Source organism: Microtus oregoni, unplaced genomic scaffold, assembly GCF_018167655.1.
Source record: "Microtus oregoni isolate MIOR12 unplaced genomic scaffold, Mior012 000027F_ref0000203, whole genome shotgun sequence".
Lineage (NCBI taxonomy): Eukaryota > Metazoa > Chordata > Mammalia > Rodentia > Cricetidae > Microtus > Microtus oregoni.
In genome coordinates this window covers 23,417,982-23,439,621 of record NW_024543086.1, presented here as the reverse complement: position 1 = coordinate 23,439,621, position 21,640 = coordinate 23,417,982, and the positions used below count along the sequence as shown (strand labels likewise).

Here is a 21,640-nt window from a genome sequence, read left to right as displayed (position 1 = left end):
TCATTACATTATAATTATCAAAGATATCTCCAAATATCATAATGATTATTGCTACTTCCAAATCATGGTAATTAGTAGGCCTGCTTGTTTAATGTGTTAATAAAGGAAATAAAGATTTGACTGAATCTTTTTTTTTTTACTCTTATACTAAACACATTTCCACCTGGTTTCCTTGATGATCATTAGTATTTTGTACTATGTCTTTTAAAATTATTCTAATTAGTAGCATGTAAGAGAACATATGTGCCACAGCACACACCTGCGAAGGTCAGAAAACAACTGGCCTTTTCCTTCCATCGTGTCGTGGCCGGGTCTCTTTGTTTCCTCTTCTCTGGCAGAGCTCTCCTGTCTCTACCTCCCCTCACAACACAGGAGTTCCAGGATTACAGAAAAACGCCCCTGTGTCTTCTTTCTGTGGCTTCTCATCCCCAGGCTATGTGACACATGCTTCCACCCTCTGAGCCATCACCATCTCAACAGCATTGTTACAGGTTTTCATTGTTGTTTTGTTTTGCTTTTATTTTGTTATTTGTTTTTATGAGTTATTCAGGAGTTTCCCACAATGTATTTGATTATATTCACTCATCCCCCAACTCTTCTAAGATCTACACCCTCCAGTACCTGCCTAATTTTGTGTCTACTCCCCTTTTCAACCCATCAGGACTGATTTGTGCTGCCCACATATTCCTGGATGCATTTTCTCCCGCTAGAAGATGTTCAGCTTTAAAACACACACACACACACACACACACACACACACACACGCACTGATCCTGGAGCCAGAGGCATACATGTCCCAGAAGCCCAATGGCATCATAAGAGGTTAACAAGCTTGGTCACCTAGGATCTTGAGGCCATTCAATCTCAAATACAAGAGACTTAGTCTAGAGTCTGAAGGCTTGTTGGTGTCCTACAGTGGCTTGCTTTCTTCCTTTTATTAACTTCCTGTTATATCTGATATTGTATCTATGAAGATGATTTAATGTTATTCTTCCTAAGCCCTCTGTAAGGTTATTATGATTCTAATATGAATCTCATGGATTTGCTAGTTGAAAAGAACAGATTCTGCAACACTGTGGGAGAGCCACCCTGTTGTCCTTCTGAGTTTCTGCAATTCTCTCCCTTTGAGTCTTCATGAGTAAGCTGAAAGCGTTGCTCACCTGCTATTCCTTCCAGAATGCTATAAGAGGGAAGTCATCAAGAGTCTAAAGTGACCAAGGTCAGTGAAGGCTCTTAATACAAATATAGATGGAACCCCAACTGTGTCCCTTGCCAACTATACCACGGAGTCCTTATCTTCAGAATGGAAAGAAGTGAGGTGGGACAAGCTACGTCATTTAAACTGCCAATCAGAATCCCGGCAAGCAAGCTCAGGGTAGGGTCTGAGGAAGCATGAGGGTGTGAGCACAGATGGCCACCATCATCACTCCTGCAGCTCTTTTCCCCTGCTGTGCCAGCCGTCCCTCACCTTAGATGCCTGGACTTAGGTGACACATTCCACTGAATGTGGAAGGGAGTGGCCCCCTTCTGTGGACTGGTGAAGTTTGGAGGTGGGAGTGGACACAGCAGGCCCGAGGTAGAAGCACTCTGCTGACTAACTGATCAACACACAAGAAAAGCCTCTCTGAGCAATCTCCCAAGCCTTAGTGAGCAGGTAGTGTGAGTCAGAAATAGATCCGCACTGATGGAAGACTAGGGAATATATGACTTCAGCATAGCCTAGCTTCTCCTCTCTCTCTCTCTCTCTCTCTCTCTCTCTCTCTCTCTCTCTCTCTCTCCTACCCCAGCCTTAGTTTGTCCTGGAACTCACTTTGTAGACCAGGCTGGACTCAAACTCAGAGATCTGCCCTCTTCTGCCTCCCAAGTGCTGGAATTAAAGGTGTGTACCGCCTCCATCCAGCTTTGCTCCTTTTAATATTAATATAGCAATTTCTTACCAAATGAAACATTTCATCATGGAGGAAAGCTCTGTAAGACTCAAGGAATTTTAAAAGAATGTTTTTTAAGAAAGACATTCTGAGGAGAATTTCCTTAGTGACCAGGAACTCAAAAGCCTCAGAAAGTCCCTGAGACTGACCAGGTGAACAAATTCCCTCCCTCCTCAAGGTTGTTTTAATCAGAAAGGCTGCTGAGAGTCAGAGGCCGTCTGAGATGCCTGGAGGAGGTCCTCTCCAACCTGGTGAGGTGCCTATAAGTCTTGCAGAGAGTTCCAGGTTGCCAGGTTTCGAGGACCATCACCCATGCTGGGGTGGGTTTTTGGTGTTTCAGCTGCTCCTGTTGTAACCCCCCACCCATACTCCCTAAGCAACACCAGTAAACTCTTGGTTCACCAAGCTGGACTTTGGCGGTAATTATTTTGGCCTGTCATTGGTGCCTTAGGGGCAAATAGACATGTGTTCGCATCTCTCAAGGAGCAGTGACACAAAAAATTGCTTGAATAATGAAACACAGAAACGAAAAGGCCCCTTCAGAATGCACTAGCCAGATCTCTAGATCTCCCCATAAGCCACACTTGGAGACCAGCAGGAGCCTGTCACCTACCTGCCAGGTCCAAAGGCTGTGTGAGCTGCAGAAGAAACAGCCCAGCCTCTCTGAGAGTTTGGAAACCCAGCGGAACACTTGAAGAAGGCCTCTAGAGATGATTCATTCTCAGCCACAGCCCGCCCACATCAGCTGAAGTCAGAAGCATGCTGTCTGCTCTCCAGAGATGCAAGAGGCTGTGAGACTTCACGGGGGCTCCCCATTAGCTGACTACCTTTGTGTGCTTGCATTGGAAGCCTTAGCACAGCTGACGCCATGATGGAAGTGCCATTCAGGTCTCAGAACCCAGCACATAGGCAGTACCACCTGCCAAAAGGAGACTAAAGATCTGATCCATCAAAGTCCATAGTTCTGGGAAAGTCCGTCCTTACTTTCTGGCTTCTGTGTTCTGCTTTTAGTTAAATGTTCTTGCTAACCAAGAGGTGTCAACCCAGGATATGGCTTTTGTGCTGAAAAGCTCACCCTGAGAAAGGCTCAGGGCTGTGCTCAGGTCCAGAATGCTAATACAGTAGCCCACTGGCTAATAAAGACTTCCTGTTGACTTGAACTAGTGTCTGAGTGGTCTTCTCTAGTGGACTTTTCACAATTGCATGTATATCGGGGTGCACTTGCTCCTGTTGGCACCTGTTGAGGCCAAAGGTTAACACCGGATGTCTTCCACAATTGCTTCCCCAACATTGTTTTGAATCAGGACTCTAACTGACCCTCACCATTTCTGTTAGACTCTCTGGCTGCAGGTCCCCCAGGGTCCTCCTATCTCCTCCCCCTCAGCACGGGAATTATGCCCTTTCCCAACCACAGCTGGCTTTTATGTGGGTGCTGGGATCCAAACTCAGATTCCATACTTAAGCAGCTCGCTCTTTACCCACAGCTGGACGCCCACCTCTAAGAACTCCAACCTGGGCAACTGCTGTAAATTGCCCAGGAACAAAGTATAAGATGTAATTAACATGTTTCAAATCAACATGTAAAACATGTCAGATATTTGAGCATTAATTAATATTTTTTGCCAACTAATTACATTAGAATGACGAGCCCAGGAGGAACTAAACGAGTTTTCAAATTCTGTTTCACTCCTCTTATTTAAATGTCTGCATGGATTACCACCTTATTCAATTTTTAGGTTTTTTTTTTAATTTACCAAAAATGATCCAAACATCACACTATTTCACAGCCATCATCATTTATCCATAGCTCAATAGAGGAAGCCAGGATAGCAATAACTTTTTTTCCTCTCACCCCTAATTGTCATTCTGGTGAGAGGAGAGGAATGCCAGCCTCGTGTCAAGGAACATTACTGCGGAGCATCAACCGCAGTCACCAGTTCCCCCAAGCATGCTAGCATCGTTCATCACCAGGGCTTTGTGCTGAGCCATGCAGACTTCCACCCACAGGGCCTTGCAAGCCCACCCCGCCCATCTTAGCTTGTTCAGGAAGCAAAGTGCGTGGAATCAAATACTAACTTTGCCCACAGCCGTATGGCCTTGGATAGATCCATAAACTCTTCTGAGCCTCGGCTTTATCATCCATTAAATGAAGGTTATAGCAATACTCCCCCAAGTCTGTTAGAAAGAATAAAAGAGGTAATCCATAGAAAATGCTTAGCATGGAAGTCTGGATGCTCCAGAGATGGTGTCTGTGTTCATTGCCACCACTGGGAAAAGGCCAGCATCAGGAAGATTAACCTTCAATGTTTTTCACTCCAAAGTCCAGGTAGACCTTCATCTCTCTGCTGCTCCATCATCCACCCACATATACATCTGTCCAAAAAAATCTCTTTACCCCTTATAAAAATGTCTTTAAAGTCAGACAAGATGTTACATGCCTGAAATGCTAGCACTGGAGAGAACGAGAGAGGAAGACCATGGGTTTCAGGATTCCCTGGGCTATATAAAGAGTTCAAGACCCACCTGTGGTACTTAGACCGTGTTTCAATAAATAAGCAAAACCAATGCTGCAACTTACCTATATCACAACTCCTATATCACAGACTCCTCTTGATATTAAGTCACCAGTGCCTCAAGGAATGGCAACAACACACTCTTTAACTTAGTTGAACAAGGCAGGTCCCCCCAAGGGATCCATCCTTTAGCAAATATATTGTGCACTCTGCTACTCTGAGAAACCCCAGGCACAGCCCTTCTTACTTGGCCCTGACGAGACCTAGGATCTCTATTCTTTTCTCAGGTGTTCCACATCTCTAAATGGATTCTTCTTGGTGTGAGCAGCAGGAATATGTGAGCTACTCAGCATGAATGTTGGAATCCAAAATGTGTTCCTCTGAAAAACCAGCAAGCTTTCTTAACTGCTTTCTCTCTCTCTCTCTCTCTCTCTCTCTCTCTCTCTCTCTCTCTCTCTTTCAGGAAGTTTACCTCCACACCTTTTAGACAATGTTAAACATTCCAGCACTCTCCATCAACCGACACTCCTCCAACTTTCTTGTTTCTTCTCCATGAAAACCATGCTATGTGAGAGGACCCACATCTCCTGTTGCCATTGATAAAGCATGCAGAATCCTTGAAATTACATGCTGTTAAAGAAGATGGCAAGCAAGAGCCTCCACTGCTGGGCCTCATTTGGTATACTGACCCTGTGAACTGCAGTGATATATGCCCAGGAGCAGATCTTTTAGTCAGAAACAGTCAGGAGGTTGGAATGTATAATGCTATGGAAATGGATGATGTCAAAACCATAAGATGTACTTGATAGTGCAGGATTGGATTTTGTGATCCCAGCACACTCAGGAAGTCTTAGCACAGAGTCAACCAGGGCGATTGGGTTTGCTTTAGAATGGCTGATCTCAAGATAGAGTTTGGGAAAGGAGCAGCTAGTCTTTCTGTCAGTTCCCCAAGAAGAAGCATTGGCTCCTGAAGCAATTGGGTGACTTCTGACCTTGCTTTCCAGGCACCCTGCTGGTGCATGACCATCATCAATGTGACCCTGACTTCACTCTTATTAGCTCTCTGAATGAACTGTGCTGAGCTATGGTTTGCTCGCCTATAAAATAGGGAAGCTGGCAACCCTTGCTTTACAGGATGCCTGGAAGGAGAAAATGAAATAAGATGGAGCCCACAGAAAGACCGGTGCTGTGCCCACACACGCTTGCATACTAGGGAAAGTCAGCTTCAGTTACTGCTGCTCTTGTTTGAAGACACACCCCTCTTCCCGTGTTAGTTTGCTGTTGGTGACTACATACATGACGAGAAGACTTGATGGTGGAAGGATTTAATTTGGCTTGTAGTTTGAGAGGACACAGTCCGCCATGATGGGGAAGTGTGAGGCCGGGGTGTGAGGCAGCTGGCTGGTCACATTGCATCTGAAGTCAGGTGGCAGACAGTGGATAGGAAGAGAGGCCAGCATAGAAAATCTCAAAACCCACCCTAGTGATCCATTTCCTCCAGCATTGCTCCACCTACTAAAGGCTCCATAAATAGTAACACCAGCTGGGGGTCAGGAGTTCAAACACACGAGCCTGTGGGGACACCTTACATTCAGACCACAGTGTCCCAGTGCAGTTGTGCTGTTCTGAGAGTAAGTGTCCTCCATACCTCCCAGTAATGGCCCATCGTTTGCTTTGGTCTATCTATTTATTTTTATGTGCGTGTGTCTCTGTACATATATTACACATAAGGGAAGGAACTCACAGAAGGGGTGTTCAGTGCCCTGGACCTAGAATTACAACTGGTCATGAGCCTCTTGATGTGGTTGCTGAGAATTTCACCTCATGTACTCTGGAAGAGCAGCAAACACTTCCAACTGCTGAGCCCTCTCTCCAGCCCCTAGAGTCCATTCTCATCTAGAAGTATAAAGACAAATAACACAACTTCTCACTGTCCATTCTCCAGCAAAAGGAAGTTCCTGGGCTAAGGGGCTTCTGGGGCATCAACGACTGATGCTTCCATTTGGTTCTGATGCTCTGGTGGTTTGTTGATGCTTTTGTTTCTTATAGCACTTAGAAGGAGCTATAAACGCCCCATCAAAAGTCACAGTGAGCAGCGTACGTTCAGGACTGGGTATACAGCAGGTGAATGTCAATGGCCTCTCATATACCAGATCATCCCTTTGGCTGTCACAGGAATCCTAAGGCTTGTTCTTTACTCTCATCCTGTGGGGGAGCACAAGGGAAGGATGAGAGCCATCTGCCCATGTTTCCCCTCCTATTAGGCTCTATTCCTTGGGTAGCCTGTCCCACAGACTCCAGTGGTTCCCCGCTGGTGTTGCTGTTGAGGAGGCTGTGAACCCTAGAAAATGAGCTCAGCATGGTGGAGGCTTATGGCCCCCCATCTTTCTCCGTTTCTTGGTCCATGGAGGTGAATGGAATTCCAGCCACTATTCTTCCACCAAGGCACAAGCTCTTCCACCCACACCTTCTTCACCACGTTGGACTGTAGCCTCTCAGAGTACAGCCAAAAGAACCCTCTTCCTCTGTGAGCTGCTTCTTGTCAGTGTTCATCACCATTAGAAATGCAAGCTAAACAACAGCTGCCTTGAGTGTCCTGTCCCATACTCATCTTGAGGCTGCTCACACAACTCAGTGTCTGGGATCCATACACAGGTAGCAACCAAAAGTCATGCCAATCAGTGCCACTGCTGCTGTTGGGAGTGTCTTCCTACACCTCTCCAAGGATACTAGGTCTCGATGGGGGTGTTTGCTGTAGAGGTCTCACTCGCTGGTTGGTCAGCATGACCCAGAGGCTTCTTATCAGCAGCTCTGGTTTTCTGTTTAATTTTCATCTTTAACTCAATTCTGCCTCCACTCTCCTTATTCTCTATATACATACTTACTTTAGCTCTTTACTGGGAAAAAAAACTGCCAGGTTTCCACTCCCATATTCTCTTCCCCCCCCCCTCTCTCTCTCTCTGCCACATCCACTCTCCATCATTTCTTCTGCCCATGTTAAAGAGGACATTATCTCCAGGACAAATGTCCTCCACCAAATGGAAGGAGGCACACAATAACAAGGAAGGCACAGTGCCCCTGAGAGTGTTTTGGTCCCTCTTGCTCCCAGTGTGCTGGTGCCTGCTCTCAATCTATTGATACATCCTCTGTGGTCTACCCTCCAACAAAATGCCACTAGAAAAGTTGCTTCCAGAATCTGACCTTGCCTCCAAGCCAAGGACTTGTTCTCTTGGCTTAAGTACCTGCCTTCTTAAATAGCTGCTCTGTCAGGTGGCTTATGTATTTTCCTGCTTGCTTCAGAGGCCATCCCCATATGGCTTCTGCTTCCATCTACAATGGAATACTTGAGATTATACATTGACTGAACCTAGAACTAGGAGCCTGGTTCTCATTTCCTAACTTCCACTAAGGTATCCAGTATGGCCATCTCATTCTCCTAACCCTCTTGTTTCATGACTTCCACAGGATATTTGGGTCTACATTTTTTTTATGTTCACTCCTTTTCTACTCCTTAGAAGTGATGAGAGCAGTTCCCTCACACTTGCTTTAATGCATATTCCCCAAACTGACGAGTTCTTTCTCTCCTGTGCATTTTCTTGTGCTCTAAAATTTTCTTTGTTTGATGAAAGCCTAGCTCATCTTCAGTGCTCCCTGAGGATCCTCTGTAAACATAACTCGTCAGTTCAGGATCACATTTGAACTCAGATACAAAATTATATGGAGAGTACAGTGCTCTTGTGAGAATCTTGTTCCTCACGAATGGTCTGACACCATAACACTTCTTATCCAATCCTTCCCATAGGGTACCTTTTTCTGAGGATGTGCCTGCATATTGGAATTGTGCAAGCACTGCAGTGCTGTGCCTGGAATATAATAGGCCCTCACATTAAAGTCCACTGTAAAAAACACTAATCATATCTCCAAATGGGAAGTCTGGGCCTTTGAGTTCTGGCCAGGAGACTTTTCAGAGCTCTTCAAATGTCCTATGCACTAGCTTCAAGGTCAGGGAAGATGACCAACATGTGATTTGGCAAAAAAAAAAAAGACACCAAGAACGCTACTGTGAAATGCCACTGATCTTCAAGTGGACATTGTCCTTGAGTGGCAGAAGAAGTCATAAAACCCAATGTAAAGTAAACCATGCAAGGAATTTCCTGTTTGGTGACATTAAGAGATTATAAAATCATGTTCCCAGACATGGCTCTTAAATGATTGTTCATTAAGTTCCTTGCTACTGTTGTACTTTAGACAAAATAGAAAGGAAAAGGTTTGTAGGTAGAATTAAGTCATGATAGGGGTTCAGTTTGTGAAGTACGCACCTTTCAAACACAAGAAGCTGAATTTGAGTACCAGAATCCATTTTATTATTAACTCAGGTGTGTGTTGCATATTCACCATAGCACTGGGGAGGCAGAGGTCAAAGCATCCCTGGAGCTCACCGGCCAGGCAGTCTTGCCTACTTGGCAAGTTCTAAGTCAGTAAAAGATAGTCCCAAAGGCAGTGGATATCATTTCTGGGGAGTGACAGCTCTTCACCCCCCACAACACACACACAAAGAGTGAGGGGTGTGATATGGGAGTCCCCTCTATATGCTGTGATTACCATTAGTGAATAAAGAAAACTGGCTTGGCATGATAGGGTAGAATAGAGGTAGGTGGGGAAACCTAAACTGCATGCTGGGAAAAAGAAGGGTGGGGTCAGAGAAAAGCCATGGAGCCACAACCAGAGACAGACACTGGAAACTTTACCCAGTAAGCCACTGCCATATGGCAATACACAGATTAATAGAAATGGGTTAAATTAAGATGTAAGAGTTAGTCAATAAAAAGCTAAAACTAAGGGCCAACCAGTGATTTCACTAATACAGTTTCTGTGTGGTTATTTTGAGTCTAAGCTAGCCAGGCATCTGGGAACCAACAAGTGGCCCCTCTTTGCAACAAATTGGCACCCAACATGGGGCCAACTAAAATCCACTTAAAATCTGAGAGAGCTTTAAAAAATTCTAGACACAAAAAACAAAGTTTAGTCATATTTATTTTTCAGCTGGAAGATTGCCACAGCTCCTTTAAGAGAGGTTTTCCTAATTCAGCAGTAACAACAACAACAATGAAGCCACGTCATTTTTAAATGCCAGCTTTCTGGGCCATGCTACCAGTGCGACCTCTGGCTCTTTTAGGAGACTGAGCATTTGAATGGGGTTTGTGAGCAGACTACTGTATATTGCTTAATGGCAACATGGACTGGCTGTGTGACTAATAATGGGACTGTGTGCATGGCTCTCAGAGGCACAAGTGGCTCCACCATGTTAGACTGGTCAGGCATGACTGGCAAGCAGAAAGTACCATATAAACCATAGTAATGGCACAGCTTACATTTTGGACTGGTGGGATAAACAGATAGTACCATATTTGACCTAGTAATGCCACAGCTTAAGTTTTAAAAAGTGTTTAACATTTTAAAAAATACTCCTGAACAATAAATAATTATGGATACACAGGACAAATTTGTACATAAAAGACCTCTAAATGGGTCTCAGTGTTAGATAAATGTATGTATGTATGCTTGGAAGAAAAAAGTAATTTTTTAAAAAAAAAGTCTTTAAAAAGGCAGAGTACAGACAGTCATAAATAAAAAAGTAAAAAAAAGCCACATAAAGATAAAAATGCACAAAGAGTCTAGATTATGTATATTATTGTGTTATCTTTAAATTTTTTAACTGTAAATAAGCTAAGTACAAAAAGACATTTCGCTGTATGGCCTGCTAAGATAAACCAACATGTATATTATAAAGGTATTATGACTTCCAAATTTGGGTCTAAAGATATGTTACTTTAAAAAAAAGAGGTTCTTCTCTTGTTTCCACAGAGAATAAAAACCTGTAAATTGCTTCCAGATTAGTGTGGTTGATAAAACAAGACCCCCCAAATGTCACCTTATACACCCCCAAAAATTACTACACCCAACAATCAACTAAAAACAGTATTAAAAAAACTACGCCCATATTCCCAAATATTGTTTATAAATGTTTGTTTACATTTAAAGGGCAATATGATATAGATATGAATAATTTACACTGGTATTGATCTTGGTTTATTAATACAAATTTAAGGTCAATTTTTATACTGTATATAAATATATATATAAATATATTTCTGCTCTTGATTAAGGTATTGTGATTGTGCAGCTCATTAAAAAATGTAATGTATAATTAAGACATATAGGTTAATAGATAATCATCTATAATAGTCAGGCTTATAATCATATTAATTAGGTTTTCTAGATATATAGAAATATTTCAGTTATATACTCTTGAAATCTTTTAAAGACCTTTAGAATATGGCATTTAAAATGTTGTAATAACTTAGGACTTTTCATGATAATGAGACACATCTGCTCCTGGCAGCACCAGCTACTTCAAAAAGATTATAGGCGTCGAAGAGGCTCCTTATGGAGTTGGTTAGCCATTTGGACAAAAAACTGCTCTTGCCTGGACTGCTTGCTTAACTTAACCCACAGAAAAATGACTGCTAAATTTGCCTAAAAGTGAGACAATCCTTCAGGGTTCCTGCTTCATAAAAGGGTCTTCTGGACATTCTGCAGGATACAGAAGAAAGTGACAGACAAACTGCCAATATAGGTGAAACTGTCTTTGAAATTTCCTGCTTTATGAAAAAGTCTGCTGGATACTATGGGCCTGTAGTGTGAAGATGGATGCCTCAATGGTACAGAAGAACTTTGGGTGACTGTCCAGGCAGTGAGATGTTTCTATCAACTTAGAGTTTTGGAAGTTGCTTACAATATACTTCCTGTTTACTTACATAATATTATATCCTTCTGGAGTCTTTGATGGAGTTAAAGAATTTATAGTTATAGTTTTCCTTAGTTATGATAAGATATAAAATAAGTATAAATATTGTATCTGTAATTTTTACTTGGTACCTGTTTTGTTTTATGTAATTTTATTATGTTAAAGTTAAAACCTTCATTTTTATTTAAACAGAGAAAGGGAGGTGATGTATGCTGTGATTACCATTAGTGAGTAAAGAAAACTGGCTTGGCCTGATAAGGTAGAGTAGAGGTAGGTGGGGAAACCTAAAGTGAATGCTGGAAGAAAGAAAGGTGGAGTCAGAGAAAAGTCATGGAGCCAGAGACAGACACTGGAAACTTTACCTGGTAAGCCACTGTCATGTGGCGATACACAGATTAATAGAAATGGATTAAATTAAGATGTAAGAGTTAGCCAATAAGAAGCTAGAGCTAAGGGTCCAAACAATGATTTAATTAGTACAGTTTCTGTGTGATTATTTCAGGTCTAAGCTAGCTGGGTGGCCAGGATCCAACAAGTGGCCCCTGCTTGCAACAAGGGTGGGGGAAACCATTATTGAAGACCTGCTTGGTGCCAGGCTGTCATAGGTATCTCATAAAAAACACACTGTTTTGCCCTGTTTACAGTTCATACCAGATATAAAACACTGAAGATTTGGTCCCTAGATGGTGGTGTCATCTTTGGTGTTTCTGAAAACTGTAGAGGTAGAGTCTAACTAGAAAGATATAGGTCACTGTAGGTACATCCTTTGGGACAGTATTCTCCCCCAGAGACTTTGTCTGTCTCCATTACTCTCTGCCCCATGTCTGCCATGCCTCTGCCACATGCTTTCTCCACCAAGAAGTTTGTCCTCACTGTGGACCAGGGTCAACAAAACCAAGAACCATGGAGTGAACCCTCTGGAACCAGAGCCGGCATATATTCTTTCTCCCTTAAATTATGTCAGACACTTGGGCATAGTGAGGAAAGGCTCATGTGCCATCCTGTGTGAGAATCACCACCACACTTGGCAGAGAAACGACTAGGTGAGTGATTGACTTTGGCTCCATAAGGGGTCTGCTGTAAACCAGGAACTCCTCCATGAGACACAGATTCCAACCCCTGCCACCCTAAAGCGGAGCTCACTTGTTCCTTGTGAGAAGTGCTGCACTCCCCAGTGAATCAGATGGCCAGAGTTGGGCTGCTCAGAGCAATGGAAGCTCAGCCCCTTCTTGAATATTGTGGCCTCTTCTCAAGGAGCCCAGACAACTTCTAATTGGCTCTCAGCCCCTGATTAGCTTTCTTGAGGCACAGACTTGAAACAGAAAAAAACAAATGATTCCTTGGCCTGGAATTGAGTTTCTTTTTGAAAGGAAGAGAAGAAAATCAGTAGGAGGGACATTCCACCCACTTCACCCAGAGCCACTGTGATCACCACCTGTGCTGTTTGCCACTGCAATTATTCGGGCTAACAAAACGGTAATATCAATCAATCCAGTTCGACTGCTCTGCCCTCAAACAGAAGCTGTCCCATTTATCAAAATGGAGGCCCTCCACTGGGTCTATAGTACTATTAAACTATCAACAGGCGATCGCTAAGGCGAAGCAAAATAAAAAAACAACTGTTAACTGAAAGAGAATAATTTCTCTTTTTTTCCCCCAAACATCCTGGCCAGCAGAGTCCTTTGTCTGGCTGTCAGCAGAGCCAACGTGGGCTGGGTCTCAGATCTTTGTGTTTCCATGCAGTCTGTGTTTGAGAGGCCAACAGAAACACTTTCAGTGCAATGGCTGAGCCCAGGTAACCCAGTTTCTCTCTCAGCAGGGCAAGCTGCATGACGATCAATAGGGGGAAATGTGTATGCATTTGTGTGATAAAGCAGGCTTAATGATTCCTGAGGGGAAGGAACCTGGGAGCCATGCAGTTGCAACTTAGGTTCAAAACAGATCCACGCAGGGCCAATTAACGTGCAAATATGTATGTGCTGAACCTGCACTCCATCCGTCTTGTGTGTGTGGAAATTGGGCCATTTATCTGTTATATTATGTATGTGACATCTTAGTTTGGTTCTTACAGGCTGCTTGGGGACAAAGAGGCCATGCGCTCTGCAGCTAGCAGAGGGAATTTAAGATAAATTCTTCAGCTGTCGTCAATGTTGCAAGGCACAGAATTTGGTTGGAAGATAAAGCTTTTCCGTCGGCAGGGTTTTAATGTCTCTCCATAGCCTGTGTGGTGTCTTATTAAAACTGTGTGTGGTGAGGGAGGGGTGGCATATGCCGTGAGGAGTTATTGGCACAGACAGCTTGCTGTCATGTTTCCTGAGTCCGGATTTAGCAAACGTTATTCACATATTCGCTGTCAATCTGCAGAGAGAAAAGAGAGCTAGCGAAGCCATTCACACACTCATTCTGCAGGCTTGTAATTCTTTTTGTTTCCCTTTAACCCATGTCTCTGCCACAGGTAGAGTCTGTTCTGCTTAAATTACAACTGTTTGTCTGTACTTAGGCAAAAAATAAAACCAAACTGTGATTGGAGACAGCAAAGGGCCACACCGATGCCGCTCCCTAATCTATTGTTATTCACCTACAAGAACACAAGAAAATGCCGTTTGCTCATGGATTTAAATCTCACATTAAATAATAGGGACTATTTGCTTTGATGAATTGCCATTAGAAATTCAATTAATAAAATGTTACCTCCCTACAGTAGTGAAAAACAAATATGTTTTAGCTGCAACAGTGACAACTCAGACTTCAAAACAACAGTTAGGAAAACAGGAGGCTCTGTATAAAATATATATTCTACCTGGAGGAGGGAAGCTCAGCAGATAAATGAAGGAATCGGCGGATGAGTAAGTGAACTGCGCTTGCTCTGAGATTTCACCTGTGTTCTGGGTACTCACACTCTTCATTCTCCCCAACCCTCTATTCTGGCCCCAACCTCTACTTCATACGTGGACAGCTGCTTGTCTACCACACCCTGCTGCCGTGATGTCCTGCCCTAAAACATGGCCTCAGAATGAATCCTGTGAAACTGAGGTCAAGGCAAATCTCCCACCACCATTCCTAGTGTTTTTTCCACAGCCATGAAAGACTATTCCCTTCCTTCACACCCATTTCTCACCTCCCTCCCTCCCCTTCCTTCCCTCCCATCTTGCCTTCTTCCCTCTCTCTCCTCTTCTTCACAGTCCTCCTTCCCTTCTTTCTATTTTCCCAACAAATTCATTTTGCCCAGTTCTACAAACTACATACCAAAACACACCCACGTTAAACGTAAACCCATCCATTTTACACACGGAAGTTAGCCATCTCACCAAACCCTAAAGATGCTGTAGGGCATCCCCACCACCCAGAAAGACCCCTCCCGAGGCCCTCTTTAGTTTATCACTTGAGATGAGTGCTGCCTGTTTTCTTGTGTGTGCAAATGACAGAACCCAGGGTACCTCCTCCATTCCTTCCAGGTGCTTCCTCATCCAGCAGTCCATCTCCGTGGTTCCTAAGGCTGTTTCTCATACCTGTGGCTGATTCTGGATTGTGGCCCTGCATTCCACTGCATCCCTCACCATGATGGGTTTATGAACTGGTTAATGGGCATGAGCCACTTCCAGCATGGAGCTATGAGAATAAAACTTCCAAGAAGGTCCCTGCCTGTGTCTGTTGGTGGGCAGCAGCACACATTTTCCCTAGCTCTGCCAGTAGATGCAGGCTTGTCAAGTCCTTAAACATCATTTCAATCAGGACACAAAGTATTTCTGCCTTCCCAACCAATACTCTTTAATCAAGGCTATAGTGGTAAATGTTTCCCCACAGAAGGCTGCTAGAAAATGGAAAAGGGGGGACAGGAAAGGGGTTATTTTTATTATTGTTGTTGTTTGTTTGTCTTCCATCAGTTGACTGTTTTAAGTTGTCCTGTGTGGCAAAAAGGTGAGAGCAGGCCTTGGGAAGGGGGAGGAGCGGCGGTGTGTTTGGGCTGGAGCCAAAGAAGCAGGCCGCTGTCCCTGGTGCTGACGACAGGACGACAGGAAGCCTTCTTGTGGCCTAGTGTTTAGAAGCGGCCCTTAGTAAGTAGCAAAGTAGGGACATACTGAACACGACCTGTGCACCAGGCCATAACCTAGGTGGCTTACACATCATAGCAATCAGAGCTCAACACTGCACCCTGACAAACATGGCGCAGATTCATTCCTTCATTGAATGAGGCTTGGAAAGTTTGAGGGTTCCTTAGTCTCTGTTTACCTGTCTATGAAACAGACATGGTGGCAGCAGCTTTAGCTCAAGATTTTTCTGAGTATTTTACATCACAATAATTAAAACAATGAAAGCATTTCTGTGCTATTGAGGTCATGATAGGTATTTAATCATGGAGCTATGCATTGTGCTCCCTGTAAACTACCTGGGCAGTGACTGCCATCATCCTTTTCGTGTTCTCAGAAATCATCTTCCAAATCCCCACCACCATTATAGGATGTTAAGAGCCTGCTCTGTGAGCAAGGGGTTAGGCCAGCCCAGCACCACAGAAAGCTTGCCGCAGACAGCAAACCTAAACACCAAGTCTAAGGAGAAGAAGCACATCCAGGAAGCTCAGTTCTCTCCAAAGAAGAAACCCACTTCAAAATGTCCCCAAAGACAGCAAAGCCATGTTTCCTACCTCAGCTTGGCCAGCAGCAGGACTCACCAAAACCTGCACATTAAAGAAAAAAGACATTAGTATCGATTCAACAGGAAGGTAATTGCATTAATTGTCTTTCTAAAGGAACTGGTATCAATAATTTGTTATAACCGGAGGGGACTAGGGGACAACCCACAAGAACATATGCAGACACATGCTTACAAACATGCGTGCACACACAGGCACAAACATATACACAGACCTAGAGTTGCACACACATATACACAAGTTTTTAGAGAGACACATAGGCATATAAACATACCATGGGGACACAGACACTCACACAGGCACACACACACACACACACACACACACACCACTTCACCAAGTAAAGCAACAAGAGTTTCATATTTGAAGTCTTGTGAAAAGGTGAAGAGCATAATTAGTATTTTCAACACATTATACCAAGCTTGCCTGGAAGCAAAAGGGTAAAAGCCGTGTGCAAAGCAGCGCAGTGGGGATAAAATGAACACCGAGGAGCCAACAGCAGTGGTGGCAATTCCTTTTCATTAACATCATTTCTGAGGGCATTTTGTTCCTTAAGTTCCTTATGAGAGCTACAGTGCCAACAACAACTGCAGCCCCTTTGTTAGCAAAGTGCTTCGCAACGCTGTGCAGTAAGGAGTCCTGACAGGTTTTGTGCCAAATTCATCATGACTTTCCCCCTCATTTAACCCCAGAATAACTTTTATTATTCCCTCTTCATAGATGAGAATGCCAGGGCTTAGGAAACTTTAGGTAACTTTCCCCAAGATCTGAAAGTTATTAAGTGGAGAGAATTAAATTTGATCCCAAAATAAAGGCACCTCAAGCTCCTACCCAGAAGCCCACAGCATACAGGAATTTCAGAAAGGGACACCAGCCACTGAGCTCACAGTAGTCATAGTGAAAGGATCCCCTTTCTAGGGGCTATTAGGATTTTGTATGATTGATTCATAAGTGTTCGCACATGTGTGCATGTGTACATGTGTGCATGCCTCTGTGTGTGTGTGTGTGTGTGTGTGTGTGTGTGTGTGTGATGTGTGTGCAGTTGTCTGTGGATGTCAGAAGAGGACATTGGGCCCTCTGGAATTGGAGTTACAGGCAGTTATGAGCTGCCTTGTGGGCGCTGAGAGCTCTCCAGGTCCATATTATTATGTTGTTGTGTTTTATGAATATGTATGTGTGTTGTGTGAGCGCATATGTGAGCACGCATGTGTGGAGGTCAATCCCTTGGCACCATCCTCCTCAGTCTTGGAGACAGGATCTCTCATTGGGGCCTGGGACTTGTCAACCAAACTGGACCAGACAGACAAAAGGCCCCAGGGATCCATGCATTTCCACCTCCTCAGAGCTTGAATTATAAGCATGCGCCACCATACACAGATTTTATTTTTTAAAGATGAGTTTTGGACACCAAATGCAGCCCTTCACACTCTCAGAGCAAACAGTTTACCAGCTGGTCCAGTGCTGCGTGTCTGTCTTTCTAACTTATCAGAAAGCTGGGGTGGGAGAAGCAGAAGTTATGGCCTTCCTGGGCTACAAAGGGCATCTGAGGGAAGTCTGGCAACTTAATGAGACCAAGCCTTGTGATAAAATATAACAAGAGGTTAGGGATCTATCTCAAGGTAGAGCACTCGCTTAGCACAGGTGATGCCCTGATTTGATCTCCAACACAATGTGGGGGATCTAAAATCAAAAGTGCTAATAACCTCGGTGTACACTGAATTATAACTGAATTAAACTCTCCAAAATCACACATTGATGTCCTAACCCTTGTGTGAAAATAAATGGAGGTGAAACCTTAGAAAATGACCACACTGTCCACTGATGTTATATCAGGGGAAAAGTCTCTGCTGGGATTAGTGGCCATATAATAACACACCAGAGGCCTTGCTTTCTGTCCACACCCACACCCAAACTAAGAGAGGTCATATAGGGACACAGTGGAAGGCAGCCACCTGTAACCCCAACAGCTCTTGTGAGACCTACAGAACCACAAGTCCCCACTGCTGTGTGAAAGCTGCCTGTCTGCGTAACTCCACAGCAGCCAACTTGGACATTGACTGTGACTCCAGCAAAGGGCTTAGGAAGGCACAGTCCCTGACTTAGCGGACCAGCCTGCCGGCAGCTAGCCCTGTCACAGCCTGCCACAACACTGCCCCATCCACACTCATGAGGAAGGCGTCAACCCTCCCCAAAGCCATCTGCCCCAGATGGGGAGGGGAGCAGACATAACTCCCTTCCCACAGAGATGCTTTCATGTCTCATTAGCTTTCCAAGCCAGGGCCTAGCCTCCAGAGCCTGTGAGCCATGGCCAAATGTCTGATAGGCTGTGGTCTGGGGAAAGCACCATAAGGGAAAGTGATGGTCACGGGTCAGAGTTATATCATGCCTCCCTCCCTGCAGAGCTCTGGAAGAATCTGGGATGCTGCAACTATTACCACATTCCTAAAGTACAGGAGATCCCTCAGCTGCATAGCCTCGTGTGTGTGTGTGTGTGTGTGTGTGTGTGTGTGTGTGTGTGCATGCATATGCTTTTCCCTGTGCTCCCCCAAGGGGAGTAATGAGGGATAAATCTGACGTTCAACAGCTGCAGGTTTCAGGCAGACTCAGCTTCTCTCTCCACACACAAACAAGGACTGCACAGTCCTCAGCCGACTCCTCTGATTTCCTGCACTTCATCATCTGTGTATGCTTTCTGTGTGCATTTCCTGATGCAAAAACCCTTGATCACCCCCCCCCCCCAAACAGCAACCCCGCTCTTTGTAATTACTGCAAAACATACTAATATGGAGAAGCTTGCACACAGCTCCTGTCACAAGGGCTAATGTGATCCTAGCGTGGTCAAAATTCTATAGAGGCTAAAATATAGGGGTACACGCTCAGCCACCTCTAAGGGGACAAGATGATCAAAGCAGCTGAGCTTATGTGGAACTAGAGATTTCTTTACCCCAACTAAAGCCATTTTCAGCAGCTTTTAACAGGCAACATGTGGCTCCAGACAAATAAAGGCCAAGTACCCTAGAAGTGGCTGCTGAACACGGAGTTTACAATCCAGCCTGCTTCCAACCCGCCACCGCAGGGAGCGTGTGGCCCAGGACAGCTGTGAATGTGACTTGACACAACTGTAAACTTAAACATTCTGAAGCCTCATCCTGGGGGCTTCTTTCCATGGTGCTATTGCGTGGTTCTCAAGGGTAAGTTTGGTTAGATGATAAATTCGAATTGAATGCCAAAAGGCTAGGCAGGCTTGCAAGTCCAATAAACAGTGAGGTATCTTTATTTTCAAATATGATGCAATGTCTCCACAGGTGTACGTGCACACAGATACAGGCGTGCAATACATGCACACACACACACACACACACACACACACACACACACACACACTAGAAGAAAGGTGCACTCCACAGTGCAAGCATAAGACAGGAACAAATACTAATGCAGCTAATGTCTCTAAACATGATTCATCCTTCCCCACACAAACACCTGCCTGAAAGGAATATGTAGGATACACACCAAGCTGATGAAAGAGTCATCTCTGAAGAACAACCTGGAACTTTACTGGGACTTGGTGCATCCCAGAAAGTGACAGGGGCTTTTCCTTTCTTCCAGCTGTTCGAAACATTCCAACAGAGAATGCATTTGTTTAAAAAGCGAAACTCAAATTCAAAGCAAGAAAGAAAACACGGCCTAACACTATTAGTAAGAGGCCTTTTAGGAACCCTGGGGTTTCTTTTCTTAATCATGACGGAGATGAATAAAAACGACTCCCTCACCTGATCCTACACAGTGGCACACCACACTGTACCAAGTAAGGCACGAAGTTAGATAGTTCAGTCAGTGAAGTGATCGCTGGCAGCTATGAGGTCCTGGAACCCATCTAAAAATGTTAGGCATGAGCCGGGCGGTGGTGGTGCACCCCTTTAATCCCAGCACAAATGGGAGGCAGAGGCAGGCGGATCTCTGTGAGTTCAAGGCCAGCCTGGTCTACAAGAGCTAGTTCCCGGACAGGAACCAAAAAAACAAAAAACAAAAAAAAAAATGTTAGGTATGGTGTCATACACTGACAATCTCCAAACAGAAGTGGAAACAGATGGCTCCCTGGGACTTTCTAGCCATCCAACTACTTGGAGAATTCTAGAGAGATTAGAGAACTTATGTCAGCAAGCAAGGTGGACGACATCAGAAGACTGTGAGCTGAGCTTGTCTTCTGGCCCCCACATGCACGGGCACGTATGCATGCACTCAGAAGAAAACAATGCACATAGGAAAGCAATACAGCGCAGTGGGGCTGGGGTCAACTGGAGAGAAGCCGTGTCTTATCTGTGACCTATGATCACACTTCGGACACACACACTAAGGAACAAATGGCAAAACGTGATCAATCTGAGTATTCATTTCCAGTGCTCCCTGCTCCAGGCTTCCTAAGAAAGGTACACCCACAGACCTACGGCCTTCCTGCACCATGATGGCTGAGTGCATACCGGACACAGGAAAATGAACCACAGCGGCCCGTGGGATGAGAGCTCTTTAAAAGACGGCGGGCTGCAGCCCTTGGCTTTGATCTTGGGCAAGGCAGCAGCCATCAGAGAACGTGCAGTGGGGGGCTGATCTGATTAGAGGCCTGCTGCTGGTGGGCCATTCTGCGGACCAGCACAGGGCACAGAAGGGACATGGGAAAGTCCCAGCAGGACAGGAGGGAGTGCTTTGTTCCGGCGTTTCCTGATCCCTTTAATCATTTTCCTTGCTCTCCTCCAGTTTCCGACTTGTCTTTGAAATCCCAACATGAAGGCGCCCCTCTTCCCTTGTGCTAAGAACTTGTCTATGATTCCATTTCAACTCTCACCTCCAAAACACACTGCCGTGTCCCATCCACAGACAGGGAAACCAAGACGGGGGACCTGAAGCCTTTACCTCACCTGACACTGGAAGTCTCAGAAGCTGGAATGGAACCCAGCTCTGACATTAGAAGAGACGTCGGGACAGACATTTTGGACCCAAAGATTCATAGACACCAGGCTTGAATCCACTGCTGTTGAGGAAGAGAAGGTTCAGCCAGTCACCTGGTCTCACTCCATACATTTCTAAACACCGTCTGGGGCCCCCTCGCAAGTCTCTCTGTCACATGACCTTCTATGCCAATAGCCTGTGGCATCTCTCCGAAGCCTGTGCACCCCAAGTGCACAGGTCCCTTGGTCCCACAGGACAGAAACTTGAAAGGATTTAAGCACAGGGGGGAACGTGTTATCACACTGGATGGAGCTCACTGTAAACAGCCCAGATAAGATCAAAGAGGCTTAATTACTTCTCTGGCTAGCGGAGGAACGGTGAGCTGAGCCCTGGGTCTCCACAATGAGAGATGCTGCTCTCTGCACAGCTTGGCCATGCTCCAACCCAGAAATCTCTGCCCACGCCAGCATCTCACATTCCTCAGCGGGACATTCTCCCATCCCCATCTCATTGATGGATGCGGACCCTCTGTATGTCTTCCCCTCCCATGCTCCAGCATTCACTTCTGGGTCCTTATGACTTGGTGAATGCTACTGCATGTGGCCTGCCAGGTAAGAAGACAGAATTATCACATCCTTTCTTACGCCCTGGCTGGCTAGGCCTTCAGATCTCTCTCCCCATCAGCAAATGTCACTGCTGCACTGAACAGGTAACCCTTTGCCTATAAAGCCAGAATGTTACCTTAGAAGACTTTCAGGGGAAGGGCCCAGGAGGACATAATCATGGATATGAT

The 21,640-nt window shown here is 44.8% G+C and overlaps 1 protein-coding gene across 16 annotated transcripts in view; it reads right to left on the bottom strand.

Annotated features, from left to right (window-relative positions):
• Positions 1-21,640, bottom strand: part of Rbfox1 (RNA binding fox-1 homolog 1) — a 2,144,901-nt gene that overhangs the window by 1,656,838 nt on the left and 466,423 nt on the right. For all 16 annotated transcript variants that reach the window (XM_041676152.1, XM_041676159.1, XM_041676174.1 and 13 more), the window contains one exon: positions 15,892-15,924. In XM_041676152.1, the coding sequence (XP_041532086.1) occupies positions 15,892-15,924 (33 nt within the window). The remainder of the gene's footprint in view (positions 1-15,891; positions 15,925-21,640) is intronic.